Genomic DNA, 15,457 nt, shown 5'->3' on the forward strand with positions numbered 1-15,457 from the left:
TTGCCAAACAAGCAGCTTCTTGCGTAAATAGTCAATACTCAAGAGCCCAACATATTCAAATTTGTAATGATCTAAAGCGAATGTTCAAGTAATAACAGTATCATACCTGGCAAACCCACTGGAACACAATCAAGAGAGAGATCCTCAATCACATGAGATCCGACACACTGTTAAAAAATTTGAACTTCCAACAATCTCTAGAAAAGAAAAAGCTGTTATCAGAAGATTAAGAATTGGACATACCTAATTCACACATGACTAGTTAATGAACTGCGAGCCGAAGCCCAATTGCCAAATCTGCTCGAATGTAAAACACATCCTTATCGAGTGTCCCCTGTATAGGAAACAAAGTGCAACATAAACGTCAAATATTAAAGACGTTTTAAACTCATCCGATTAAGTCTTTAATCTAATTGGTTTCTTGAAAGAAATTCAGTTGTTTAACAGAATATGACCTTATGTTTTCCGTTTACTGTACCTTTGATTTATAACTTAGTGATAAAACTTGTATTTAGTCATGGGTTCTTATTTAAAGCTTATAGATTAATAGTAGCAATAAATAATATGTTCTTATTGTAATTATTGTACACAATATTGTTCGCGTGTTAATGGCCATTGCAGCCAAAACACATTAATTTAAATAAATAAAAAAAAATTCTATTACACTCGCCGTAAATAATATTAAGATTTCAAAATTCATCATTAGTAAATTCTACATTTACCATTATTTACTATGAAGTACAACTGGTAAAGAAAACTGTCAAAACAATACATATAAATCATTAACGTTCTAACTATCAAATCTTTACAGCCTTAGCCATAGTAACATCACTTACTAATATTGAAATAATTAATAAATATTAATTATTGGCTTATATATTTAAATATTTTTAAGCCAATTACTAAAATATTTGGCTTAAAAAAATACAGCGGAAAATGTCATAAAATACAGGGTGTTTGGACATTTCATTTAAAATTCGAAAATAAAATAAAAATATTAGGTGTCATTTAAAAAAACAAAGTTGACGTCTACTTCCGGCATAACCGGAGGTGGCACATTCAGAACATTATATTTCAACTCAGCGTCATCCAAAACCTACAGCTTAGTAATTTCTGATTTTTAACATAACTATATCCGCTATTACTTTAATCAAAACTTGTCGCGACACACCCTATGTGGGTATTTTTCTCAATCATTGAATAACAATGTAGCAGTTAACAACGTCGAAATGTGTATATAATCAGAAGTCAATTAAAACTTAAGCGATTATTCTTTTGATAAGTTTTTCTTTCTTAGTTTACATTATAAACTGTATTTTTAGCTGAAGGCTCTCCCTATCTTGTTTCTTAGACATTTTCTCTGCAAAATATGTACCATTAAGTTTTCAGGTAGTCTTGTCCTCAAATATGTTTTATTTCCACTGATTTTCTATAATTACTTATCTTTTCTGTCTGATATCTATAGTTTTTATTTATGGAGGTGAAAAAGAAAAACACAATTGTGAAAATAAAGTATATAATTAACAAAGCGATGAAATTTCATTTTTAATTTTATTCTGTAATATAATTTTTAATGGTATTCACCTATTACAACATATATATAGTTAGGTTTAGAATTATAAGTGTTTTTGAAGAATCATAAATAGTAACAACAAACTAATCAACTTTCGTGGACCTCAGTGTTAGGATCTGAGATCAGATTCAAAAACTGAAAGGCAAATGCTAGTAAAGATATTCCTAGAAGATCCCCAATAGACGTTAAGTACGGAATTGCAGAATTGTCAGGATCTATTTTTTTATTCCACATCCAGTGAATCATAATGTATGCTATATACTGTAGGGTTGCTACTTGGGTCACAGCTGCGCATAAATACACTACTATAAACCAGGACCGAAGAGAAGTGTCTCCACTTTTAATGTAATCTATGAGGTAGATGAAAATTAAATGACCCGGTATTACCATTGCCATAAGGACCCTGGTTGTTCTGGAGTGCATATCTTTTCCACAAAAGCAGGTTAAGGGCGAAATGAAAATAACCATCTCCTTGTCTGTATTATTTTCTGATGACTGTATACCAAGTTCGGCTTGTTTATGAAGAGCTGTTGAAATTCTGCTTGCCTGTACGGCAACTAGATTACCTCCAACGCCATTTATCACTGGTTGGAATACTGCAATACCCTCAAATCTAGAAACCATAAAGTCCAGAATTAAACCTCCGATGGAACTTATTACCATGGCGGCTATTACTGGCGTCCAACCATAATACAGAACTTCTCGAGTTTGGTAGTTCCTTTTAGCAATCCATACCCACAAAGGTATCGCTAGTAAATATGCTGCTATTATAGATGGGGCCAACCAATCTTGTTGTCCTAAAAAATATTTACTATATAAACAATCAGGTAGAGTATATAGAATCATCTTAATATCGTTGAAATACCTTCCAGAAACAGATTTCTGTTTTTAGAACATTACAGATATTCAAAATTTTCGCCGATGATACCATACCTAGGTACTTACAGCTGGTTTTAAATGCAGTGACTAGCAGTTCCACGAAATATATTATCGCGTAGTCAATAAAAACAACTATGCAGTGGCGTTGCAATATTAAACAATTTAAGAAGAATATTTTACATTTGAAACGGCAAAATATTGTAACACTCACATAAACATTAAATAAAATTTGCTACTAAAATTATAAGTATACTCATTAGGGACATACAAAGAACTGATGAGAAATATTTTCGACAATTTCTAACCACTGGATTTCAAACGAGTTTGTACTTCAGTCTCATAAAGAAACGTGTGAATACGCGTGTTAGAAACTATTTTATCGAATGGAGACGGAGAAGGGTAGTATGGGTAAACATATCTGATTCACACCGGAATCCAAAGGGATATTTTACAAACTGTTTAAATATATACAAACACTGTTTTCTGAAGATAAGAGAACCAATATTAAACGAGTAAGCGAAGTTACTGAAGTATCTGTACGGACAGTAGAAAAGATAATGAGTTAATATGTTAACAAACGCATATTAAAATAATTCACAACTGTGATAGACTTGAGGGACTATGACAAACTGAAACATCTTCTTCTTTTTATATAGACATGACTCTGTCTGTTTTTCAAATGTGCCTCCAGTAAGTTGTCGTTCCATCGTTTTCGTGGTCTTCCTACTGATCGTTTTCTTATTGGGGAACCGTCTCTTACCATCTTTACTATTCTATTTGTTGTCATTCGGATTATATGATCGTTACATTCTACTCTTCTATTTCTTACCCAGTTCTTGGTGTTCTCCACTTTGCATCTACGTCATATATCTGTACGTCTAGCTCTCTCCCATAGTGTCTTACCATCAATTTTTCTAAGTGTGTTCATCTCTGCTGTTTCAAACATCCTTTTTGTAACCATGCATATTGTCTTTTTTGGAGAAAATAACGTGTTCTTAAATTTTCTTTCAGTTATATTAAATTGGTGCAGCATACGTTGTAAATCATCCTCACTTTGAGAGAGTAGTATTGCGTCGTCTGCATAGCAGATTATTTTAAGTTGTTTTTCTCCCGTTTGGTATCCTTTTTTAGTTCTTACTTTTTTTATTATTTTATCCATAATCAGGTTGAACAATAGAGGACTCAGGGAATGTCGCTGTCTTATCCCATTGCCAGTTTCAATAGGATCGGTTAGTTCTTTTTCTACTTTTACTTTTATTGTGTTGTTTTGGTAGATATTTTTGATCGTTTTGATTATTCCTAGAGATATCTCTCTTGCTTACAGTAAGTGGAAAACGTCTTTTAATTTGACCCGGTCAAATGCCTTCTTACGGTCCACGAAATTCCGGTTTGTTGTATTCTAATGATTTCTCTTAAGACAATAAGGCAGCTGAATTAGATGAAATACCAGTAGAACTGTTAAAACTAGTGGAAGAGGATAACTTGGAAGTATTGGCAGATTTATTCAACACGGTGTACGATACGGGAATAATACCACAAGAGTGGCCGAAGTCAGCATTTATAACCATCCCTTAAAAACAAGCAGCAAAAGAGTGCTCTAATTATCGAACATTGAACTTCATAAGTCATACTTTAAAAGTACTGCTGAAAGTAATACATAAGAGAATATACGAAAGGCTAGATGATGATATTAGCGAGACGCAGATCGGGTTCCGAAATGGAATGGGTACTCGAAAAGGACTATTTGCCATCAACATATTGGTTCAGCGATGTCGGGATTTAAACGTTGATCTACCAAAAAGGCTTTCGATAAAGTAATACATGAAAAACTAATATCAATACTTATGAATAAGCGCATTGACAGTAAAATCATAAATATAGTGCAAACATTATATTGGAACCAAAGTGCCATAGTTCAAATTGATTTTCAACACTCAGAAGAAATGAAGATCTGTAGAGGAGTTAGACAGGGATGTGTTTTATCGTCACTTTTGTTTAACTTATCTGAACTATTCTGTTTAACTATTCTGAAGAAAGTCCACGGGTTGTTGTTGTGTATATTGAAGCTTTTGCAGGAAAGGCTTGAAGAAATATACGAGTGGACTGGGAGTGTAGTTCTCTCTACAGGATTGTAAAAGATTTGGGATTTAAATGTAAGAAAACGAAAGATAATCGACGTTTATTAATTAAACGGAATGACATTCGAGCTCTACGTCTTAAGGATTTAGACACTAGTTTTATTTAAAAATCCTTTTTAAAATGTACGTTATTAAAAAAGACCCTTTTGGGCTACATCACAACAGAACGTTTTTGGACTTACTAGTCCATCATCAGTGCATTTACCAGGTGTACATGAGATAAGCCACTAAATATGTGGACAAAAACACGTGAACTGGTACAAAAGTTGTTATTTATTACATCTTTGTTTAAAACTTGGTGTGATGTTAAAGTTATTAATAGATAACCTGCATGGCAACGAAAGACTCCCAAAGGGGTTGCTGAGCCTGAGAGGATCTCTGTATGGGCTCTAGATAGCAACTTTATTTTCCTTGTGAAGATATTTAGACAATATTAAATACCACAGCAGTGAATGTAAGCCAATTGGATCTATGTACATGCAGGAGACACTACGTCAAACAGTTGGTCAGATGATAGTGGTAAAGGATTTTTTTTTAAATATTTCAAAAGGAAGTAGGTTGGTATCCGTTGTGTAGAAAACTACACAACAGATATGACATAATCTAAAGATATTCTGTTATTTGCACAAGATCATATTTTAGACCGTGGCATAAAATCCAAATCAACAAGACTAAGAAAAAAATTATAATTTAATATCAGTCTTCATCGGACATAGGAAGTGATATCTCTATTTCTCAGTCAGCTATCTAAAATGACTAATACATTTACTTTACAGTGGAACCTAAACAGCTATTACAACAACAGAATCTCTTAATATATTAATGAAAGAATTTGTCTCCTCTACTAATTGGTATACAGAAACACATCTTAAAACCAACAACTTGCATTTATGATAAACTGTACCTACTAGTTTTCTTAAAAATCGCGGCACAACAGGCCAGCGGCGGCGTAGGTATTTTTGTAAACAATTTCGTAAAGGCAAAAAAAATTAACATTAACATTAATTTGGAAGCCGTTGCTGTATCTATATTATGCAATATCAACTGCATACCTATTGACATCCAAATGAAAAGGTGTGATCACTCTTTAGCTGCAAGTTTCTCTTGGAACAGTCTTGATTACCTGTATAATAGCAACAATTTTCCTCTAAAAATTAAAACCATTGGGCATGATCAACCGAACATTCCTGTTTACCAAAAATGGAAATTGAACTCCGCAAACTGAGACTTATATAGAGATCTAATAAAACTTTGGTCCAGAAGATAGTATAGATTGTACTACTCATTATTTTAATGATATACTAAAAAGCGCTAATATTGTGGTGGGAAAAACAAAACTTTGTAAACGAAAACCGGTACCATTGTGGAATCAAGAACTAGCCCTAGCTATGAAAGTTAGCTAGGGCTAGGGCTATTGAACATGCTTTCATTGTTTTAAAAAGACATAAAACAACAGAAAACCTTAACAATTAAAAAAAAATTAGGGCAAAAACAAAATATCTTATTAAGAAAAGTATAAAAGAAACTTGGTCAAATTATGTCTCTACTATAAGCTCATAACACCTATCGGTACAATCTGATATAAAGTACGTACACTCAAAGGTAAACATAGTTCAACTCATATTAATACTCTTTCTGATAACAACAAATTAATATCTTCCAAACAAAAAATTAGTAATATTCTGTCAGATTTATATAAGACAAATTCGAGCAATGCAAACTTTAATCCTGCATTTTTAGATTTCAAAAATCAATGTGAAATGATAGAAATATATATAGAAGATACCGAGAATCCATTAAATTTTCCCATCAGATATTAAGAATTTGAAGAAGCTCTAGATAAATAAAAAAAATCAGGTCCTGATAATATACCAATCATATTTATAAAAAATAAAATTTGCCGCACTCAGGAAAATTAATTCTCTTAGACATTTTCAATCACATATTCCTTAATAAAAAATTTCCTTTAATGTGGTCTGAATCAACAATTATTCCCATTTTAAAACCTTGCAAATCAAAAACTAACCCTCTTTCCTATAGACGAATTTCTCTTATAAAATTAAGACATGCAAACTGCTAGAAAAAATTTAAACAACAGATTAATATAGTTTAAAAAAACAATGATTATTAAGCCACATCTAAAGCGGTTTTAGAAAAGGCAAATCAACTTATGATGCCTTAGTAGCTGAGTTCTTTACAAATAACCAAAAAGTAATAATTGCCATATTTTTTGATATATTTAAAGCATTTTGTAACTGGGGTATCCAGGTAAATTTTCTTGTATTCGTAAAAAATTTCATAAACCATAGACCATTTTAAGTACGTGTGAACGGAATTCCTTCAAAAACAGAATATCTTCAAAATGGAATTCCACAGGGCTTAACCTTAAACTAAACTCTATTCGTAATAGCAATTAATAATATCGCACAAGAGATAAAGTTACATTTGAAAAAAGCAAGTCTATATGCAGATAACTTAATTGTATATACTAGTAGCTGTAATATTACATAGCCTCAAAACTTCTGCAATTATTCCTGCATAAACTAGAAGACTGGTCTCGAAAAATTGGTTTTACTTTCTCAAGTGATAAATCTCATTTCATCATATTCAGCAAAAGACAAACTGATTGCAAAACAACACTTACTCTAAATGATACATTGACCTAAAACAAGTAAAGAGCTTCGACTTTCTTGTCAATCTAAAATAAATCTTCTGAAAATGCTATCTAACCGATCTTGAGGAGCAGACACTATAAAATTATTACATGTATTCCAATCATTATTCCGACGTAAATTGGATTATGGTGCAATATGCTACTCGACTGCTAGTATTCATATTCTTAAAAAACTAACGTGTACAAGCACATATTTAAGACTTGTGTTGGGTGTTTACCGAACTAGTCGTGTTTCAAGTTTTCAGGTTATCCTAGATGTACCTCCCTATCAATACGAATACAACATATTTCTTCAAATATGTCGCCAGATTGTCTTTCAACCCTAAGAACATAAACTACCCACTTTTTTATTGAGATATGGTTTAACGAGATATGGTTTTGACCTGGACAGCTAACATATTCTTGTCCTATACACTTCCCAGGACTACTAATACTCCCACTATTGATATATCCCTCACCACCTATCCCAAGAGTACTACAAATGCCATAATGATTAACAACCTATATCAAGAACGGATATCAGAATACATTGGCTCTAACAAGATTTTTACTGATACAACAAGAACTGAAATTGGACATGCAGTGGCCTTTATACTAGGAAATACTGAATATGCAATTCGGGTCCCTCAATTATGTAGCATTTTTACGGGAGAAGCAATTGCCGTTTCAAAGGTATTACATGTAACTCAAAGCTCAAGCTCAAAATTTCTTCTCATTACTAACTCTTTATCTGTTCTTCAGAGCTTAAGGCAAATATATCCAGCACATGCTATCCTGCAATAAATACAACTTGCACTTTACCATCTACAAAACAGACACGCAATTGGTAAATTTATTTGGGTACTGTTGTCGTAGCAGCAAGAGTGGACCTATGCAATTATCCACTCTGCTGTACGCTCTGCCTAGGGGCTTCATGTATAATGTATGAAGAACCCCTAAGCATTTATCCATTTTAACTCCTGGATGTGTATTCTTTTTCCAAGTCTTGATAAAGACTGGGTGTGTAATGTATGATATCGTAGACCATTGTTGAAATAAAACAACGTTTGAAGCAAAGACTAGCTACAGAGTCAAGATTTTGCAGTAGCAAATGGATTAGAGCCCCGACCGGCGACCCCCTAGAGCTTACTATGCTCTAGGTGAGGCCGTGGTCATGTGGTCAAACGACTGATCCTCACTCGAAGATTGTGCGATTATTCATACAAAATCTCCTAGTCGAGGTAGGCGGGGCGATGCGCATCAAGTGCGTGCTATTGGTCGACAGACTGGGGCACTTGATGACACCGTCCCACAAAAGCTGCTACTGACGAGCAAACTGAAATGATGACAAGATATCCATAATATTATTTTTTCAAAAATTGTGTCTATTTTGTACCTATCTTCAACAATTTGACCTATTGTAAATCATAAGTATTTTTTGGATCGCCACTGCTTCATTAGGTTAGACATTACTGTTCCGAGAAATTCTCGCCACTGCATTTGAAACCAACAATATTTAAGACATACTTTGGTCTCTATTTTTATATTTAGGTAGATGGCGACTATCTACTCCGTAATGGGAATAATGATGAGAGTGCCTCCCTTTCTACTTTTGATCTACTACTATTTGATGAGTCCCAAATAGGATGAAACACGTTATAATGTGAATGGACCACAGAAACTATACTCCATTTATACAAATTCTACCATATACAAGGGTCTTGAGTTAATAAAAACTACAAACGTGGTCTGCTCTAATACTAGTTATTAAAATATTGAAGCAAAATATTGAGCCTGGGATTATAACAGATTTTATAGCGAAAATATGGAGCGTATAAGAAATAGGTGTAAACTATCCATAAAATAACGAACACTTCTAAGGGAAATTAAAAAAAATTACAGTATTTACAGTTTAAATGATAATTTAGAGAAAACAACTATTTAATAGCATCTAAAATTTAGTATATAAATTACTAAATTAAACTGTCTGTAGGGGAGAGTGGGGTACATTCGATAGTTCTATACAAAATACACTGCCCATTTATTGTTGTTCACATTTACAGCTCTTTGATATATTTTTTAAAATGTTTATAGATTTATGACACTCGTTTGCCAATTTATTTAAAGACATAAAATAATTTTATATTATTAAACTTATTTCGTTTAATTGATGCAATACGACGAAAGCACCCCATCGGTATAAGGTACCTTCATCACACTACTGGGGTAGACCAAATGATTTCAGTTGCTGGCCAGTCTCTAAATCAGGTGGAGAAAATGAAATTAAGGGAATTTCTTAGGCGATAACGTGACATCTTCGTACTGAAAGGAGGAAAGACCGGAAGAACTGCCGTTGTCAAGCATAAAATCGATATTGGTAATGCCAAGTCAATTCCTTAAACAGCTCAACGATTATCACATACGAAGAGAGAGGAAGCTGAAACGATTGTTCGGGAAATGAAGAAAGACGTGGTGATAGAACAGAAGAAACTGTGTTCTGTGTGGACTATAGCTTGTTGAACAATGTTACCACAAAAGATAGTTATGCTTTGCCTCGTATCGACAACACGATAGATACATTGGTTGGAAGTAAATTGTTTTTATTTTGGACTTACAGTATGGATATTGGCAGGTAAAAATGGACCCGATAGAAAAGGAGAAGTTAACCTTCACCACAGGATCTGAATTGTGGCAATTTAACGTTATGCTATTTGGACTCTGTAATGCTTCTGCAATATTTGAAAAACTTATATATATATATATATATATATATATATATATATACATATATATATATATTAATTTAAAACCACCAATTTTAAAATTTACTTGTAGCAAAATATTTATTTATCTCGTTTTTTTCAAAAAAATCACAATAAAATAACTTGTACCACAAAGCCCTCAGTGCTTCAATTTCCACAAGCATATCAACTAATGTGTTATCAGAAAATTTAAATATTCGGCGGTTTTTAACCATTAATGAATGTACCCCACTCTTCCCTGCTTTAAGACTTCGTCTTACCTATTGATTCATATAACATGGTTGCAACCCATGACAATAACGCTAGCGAAGTAATGTCTCCCAAACTGGCTGCTATAGGCGTAGCTACATTATCGGGATTGATGTGACAATATCTGGATAGCACTATCACTCCAGCTGTAATAAGTCCCAATAAAAAACTAGCTATCGAAACTGTTACTAGACTACTGGCACATAAAAGATATACGTGGTCTAATTCGACATCATTGCTTTTGATGCCACCCATTACAACTGCCACCAGAGCACCCAGAAACCCCACGACTATGGCTTGACACTAAAAAGAGAACATTACTACACAAAAGTTCATTTTTATTAATATATTATAGATTCCAAAAAAGTTGTTTGGCTTTGTAGATCTTTCCACACTGCGGTCTGAAAAATCTCTGTTGTGTATATCAACTATAAGTCTAAGTTTTAGTCCAAAAGATCTAGACTGCTTCTTTAACAAATAATATTCATCTTGTGATGACTAATAATGTGCTTATATCGTCCATTCTTCGCTAAGTAGGCGAGAATTAACTGTATTTGATTAAAAATACGTTTTCGCTACTTTAAGCACAGGTCTTGGTGGGATCACTATACAATTCACTATTGTCATATAATATTGACAAAGAAATTTCTTATTTTTGCAGCTTTGTATTATCAACGTTCCTTTTCGTTTGTTTTAATCATTTTCTTTTTGGACTCTATCCAGGTGGATAATGTAATTAACTTCTTCACTGTGATTACGTTGTAACTATTTAATTTATTTGGTATTTTCTTCATGCGAAAATCAATCAAGGTAAGTAATCAATATAAATATCTTTTATTATTCAAAATGCACTTACCTGTATCAACGTTAAGCTTCTAACAATAATACTTATTTTTTGTTTAGTTGTATCCATATGACCTAAGTTGGCTTGTGTGGATAATCTTGATGCTAAAGTCATTTCCAAATTGCCTTTTAGACCAAGAAGTGCAGGTATCAAGATTACTAATTCTGTAATTTGTTCAAATACTGTCCAATGCTAAAATAAATTATATATAATGCATACAATCTATAAGATGATTAAGTAGCGGTAAAAATTTTATTAAAATCGTTTTAGCGGCTGTACCAATAACTACAGTTGCTAATAGTGTCTCTGAGTATACATAGTTATAAATTAAGAAAACAGGGCAATATCCAGTGTAGGAAAAAGTTGACTCACCTGAATTTTGTCCAGGACCAATCCAGCAAATACCATCCCAAATCCAGCAATCAAAAACGGAATAAAAACTTGTACCGCTGTAGACAAATAACTCTCCTCAAACTGCTCCTCTTGTTTAAAAATCTTTGTTGCAACAACATCAGGCAGTACTCCGTTCTCATTATCAACATTGTCTTGAGAATTACTTGAGATTTTTTTCATATCTAACGAAGGACTTGCTTTCAAGACATTTGACTGACTGGGGGACTCCATGAGTGGGGAAACAGCACCAAATATGTTGTACGTACTTGATGAATCTTTTTGGTACTATTTCCTACTTTTGGTCCATATTTCTTTTTCTGCAAATGATAAGAGCATTAGTCTCTAATTTTAAATAACATGTTAATTGTTCGAAAATTTTAGATTTTAAAGTGTAAGACTTTAGATTTTAGATTTTACACTAGTACTAGTACATTTGAGTACATTCCAAAACGATTGAAAATATCTACCAAAATAACACAATAAATGTAAAAGTAGAAGACCAATTAACTGACCCTATTGAAGCTGGCAATAGGATAGGACAGGGAGATTCCCTAAGTTCTCTATTGTTCCACCTAATTATGGTTGAAATAATAAAAAAAAGTAAGAACTAAAAAAGGATACCAAATGGGAGAAAAACAACTTAAAATAATCAGCTATGCAGACGACGCAATACTTGATCGATCTTAAAGTGAAGGTGATTGACAACGTATGCTGCATCAATTTAATATAACCGCCAGACAATTTAACATGGTAATTTGCCCAAAACTTACCTGGTTATAACAGCAAATTTACTAAAATGTAAATTGGAGCTGGAAGGTCAGGTAATAAAACAAGTGATGGAGTTTAAATATCTAAGCAACAGATTATCTAGCTACGGAAAGCTCAAAACAGAAGTGGAAGATTAAATGAATACATATGCTTGGCTATCTGTGCATATATTGATTTGCTTCAGTTCGAAAACCATCATGTTAATTTCTCTTGCACAGTGCAAGATTGCATAAATCTCTGCCTGTAATACAGAGGAGGTGCCATTTTGTAAAGTCTAGTCATATTAAGACCAGGGTGTTAAGCAACACCACACTGCTGGAAGAAACGAGGGGAGAAATTCTTCGAATATCCCTAAGGATATTCAACAGAAAAACGCCCACCGTTCCATCCATCAGAATGGTGCTCTGCCCGACTGCTCAGCCCTGGGTTCGTTCCCTGTTCATTCTCTCCCCACACCAATCCCAGAAAGGTACAGGAAATAAAAAAAACTTTCGAAGTCATAGTAAAGGTATATATATTTATTAAATAATAATAAACAGAATTCATATTACATATTATGAATGTGAAACAAAAATAAATTTTTATACTGAGACTCAAAGATTCTGCCGGTTGCCGGTATAAAATAATTTAAGATTAAAAAAGTACTCAGCTTTAGTTCGTTCTGATGGAGTCGTTCAGTTCTCCAGGAAGGGTTCCGATCTTTGTGGAAGTTAGCCGCTGTCGGTGGTTGTTGGCTGGGCTAAGGGGGATTGTTGGTCTAGATTATAGCAATCATTTTTGTCCCCATGTTGGTAAATGGGTTTCAAATTATATTCTGATGCATCAGTGGATTTAAGGTAGTATGGGTGGTTGTTGATTGTTTCCCCAAGGTAGTGTGGTTGGCTGTTGTTTGCTTCCCAAGGTAGTGTGGAAAATATGAAATTACACATATTTGTGTATTGAAAATTGTTAGCGATAAAAATCTGCAAAATACTATAAAAGTAAATTTCCACTTCCTGCATCCTGACTAAGAAAAGCGCGAGGAAGAATAAATAGGATTTAGCTGGTTGGGCGCCATTTTGTAACGTCTATTCTCCTAGTGAAATAGAAATGTTTAAATTTGCACCACTATTGAATATTCCGGCACTCGACCCTTCTCCAGTTTAAGACCCACCTGTGGACCAGCTATAATCATGAAGTCTGGGTCAGGTGTTGTCTCTGCTCCATATCTCTCGTGGATAAATGTCCACTTGTAAAGATACTTTAGGTATGTGTCTGGGTACCATATGGTCATAAATCATCATTTATTCACTTATAATGTTGCTATGTCCTGATCTAACCATTACGTTGCTCAGGTTTTCTCGCAGTCTATAATGTTCCATTCTCGCCATCCTCATTACAACAATGAGCAAAGGAGGGGGCACAGTAGGGCTTCCATAGCTACTATTGGTGTACCCCTCAGAGCTTCTGTGAGTCCAAGCAAGCAAATGTGTGCACATTGCTTAAGTAGAGGATGGTACCATTGATGTATATGTAATTGCTGGTGTCATAACTATATTATAATTTCACTATAACATGTCACATGCACTGAACGTTGTTTTATGTAACTGTAGAAGTTGATTTTGGCTCTCGATAGGAGCCTCATCTAGTCCTTGTTCCAGTGTGTTGATGATCAAGTATGCGTAGGCTCTAGTTGAGTATCAAGAAAGTGTCTTTTTACGACCCATTTCTTATCTTGAATACTTTTGTAACATTTTCAATATGACCGAGTATGATCGTTAGAATTCCTTAATTTTATTAACGACTCCTTAATTTGTTGCGTTTTATATAGGTTTGCTGTCGTCCATCTCCAACAAGCTATTTTTGCCTTTCTTTTGATCTTCTTCTGTTGATCTCTAGAGGCGTTTTTTGATAATTGCTTAGTCTGTTCTTCTCGAACCAACTGGCTTAGTATTTGGGACAGAGACAGAATCCATGACCTGAGTCGCCTTACATGTTTATAAGTTAGAAGAACCACTCATTTCTGAGCCTTTTTCTGATCGATCTCTTTTTATTTTAATCTCTCTGACCAATTTGTTTCCACGAGGTGGGACGAAATACTGTCAGACACGGCAGTGCTCCTTACCGCGTTACGACTATTTTAATCTTCCGGAGTTCACCAGTTCTCTAGGGCATTGCTAAGGCAACTTTTCGGAATTGATCCAGTACGTATGATGAGCCAGATGTGGTGCGGTAGTCTGAGATTTACTCGTGTCTACTGGAAAAATACTCCGGGACAAAGGTTATTACAAAATTCTGTTCGCTACATAAAAATACTCTTAATAGGAAACTGAACTTAATAAGAATAGTCACATTAATTTTAGAGTAGAAACTGGAAACTTAGTCTACTGTGGAAAATACATCAGATAAAAGATAAGGTAAGAAAAAGGTTATTATAAAATTCTACTCGCTACACCAAAATACTCTTACTGCTACAGAAAACTAAACTTAGGGTAATAATAGGTGTCCTGACTAAAAAACGCTAAATCATTTTGTAAAATGGGCAAATTTGAGAGAGCAACATACAGATTCTGCAAAAAAGTAGAGAAAACTGAGCATATTGCACTGCAACTGAGCAAAACTGCAACTACAGAATATTTGGCTAAAGCTAGAACATATCTTTTTATAACCTAATCGTAGGAACAAACTTGACTCGAAATAGATAATAGGCTTTCTTACAACTAAAATGTAGATGTAGGATCTACACATAAGTTTTTTGAGGTCGTAGTGTAGAAGGTAGACAAAGAGTCTTCTAGGGTTGTTAGTTTTGCTTATGTAAAAGTACATTAGTACTATGTACTGAGCATAGACACTAATGTACTTTTGTCGACAAAATACAAGAAAGCTCAGAACGAATTATTCTCCAATATAAAATTTTTATGTTGAACAAGTTTCAAGAGAAAATAACTTTCAAGGGACAATGATAGTCAAACGCATCATCTCTGTAATAGGAATCAAGAAATATAACAGCCCACTACAAAAAGAAAAGTCTAAACAATTGCAAATCACCTTATATTTCAAATAAATAATACTGACAAAAATCCCGACATGAAGAATAATAAGAGCGTGGGCTTTCAAGGCCAGAGTCATCATAAACAATTTGTCTTCCGGGTTTGTACTGTGTCGGTTGAGTGTGACTTATTTATGAGTTTTGCTGGGTATTTTACTGCCCATTCAGGT

General features: G+C 33.9%; 1 protein-coding gene across 4 annotated transcripts in view; it reads right to left on the reverse strand.

The window, feature by feature from the left end:
* Positions 1-1,499: 1,499 nt before the first annotated feature.
* The window catches only part of LOC140451916 (solute carrier family 41 member 1-like), a 65,198-nt gene continuing 51,240 nt past the window's right edge, over positions 1,500-15,457 (reverse strand). For all 4 annotated transcript variants that reach the window (XM_072545879.1, XM_072545880.1, XM_072545881.1 and 1 more), the window contains exons 2-5: positions 11,471-11,808; positions 11,111-11,290; positions 10,266-10,557; positions 1,500-2,370 (exon numbers count right to left, since the gene is read on the reverse strand). In XM_072545879.1, coding sequence (XP_072401980.1) covers positions 1,661-2,370; positions 10,266-10,557; positions 11,111-11,290; positions 11,471-11,722 — 1,434 coding nt within the window. In that variant the 5' untranslated portion in view covers positions 11,723-11,808 and the 3' untranslated portion in view covers positions 1,500-1,660. The remainder of the gene's footprint in view (positions 2,371-10,265; positions 10,558-11,110; positions 11,291-11,470; positions 11,809-15,457) is intronic.

This window comes from Diabrotica undecimpunctata, chromosome 10 (assembly GCF_040954645.1).
Source record: "Diabrotica undecimpunctata isolate CICGRU chromosome 10, icDiaUnde3, whole genome shotgun sequence".
NCBI lineage: Eukaryota > Metazoa > Arthropoda > Insecta > Coleoptera > Chrysomelidae > Diabrotica > Diabrotica undecimpunctata.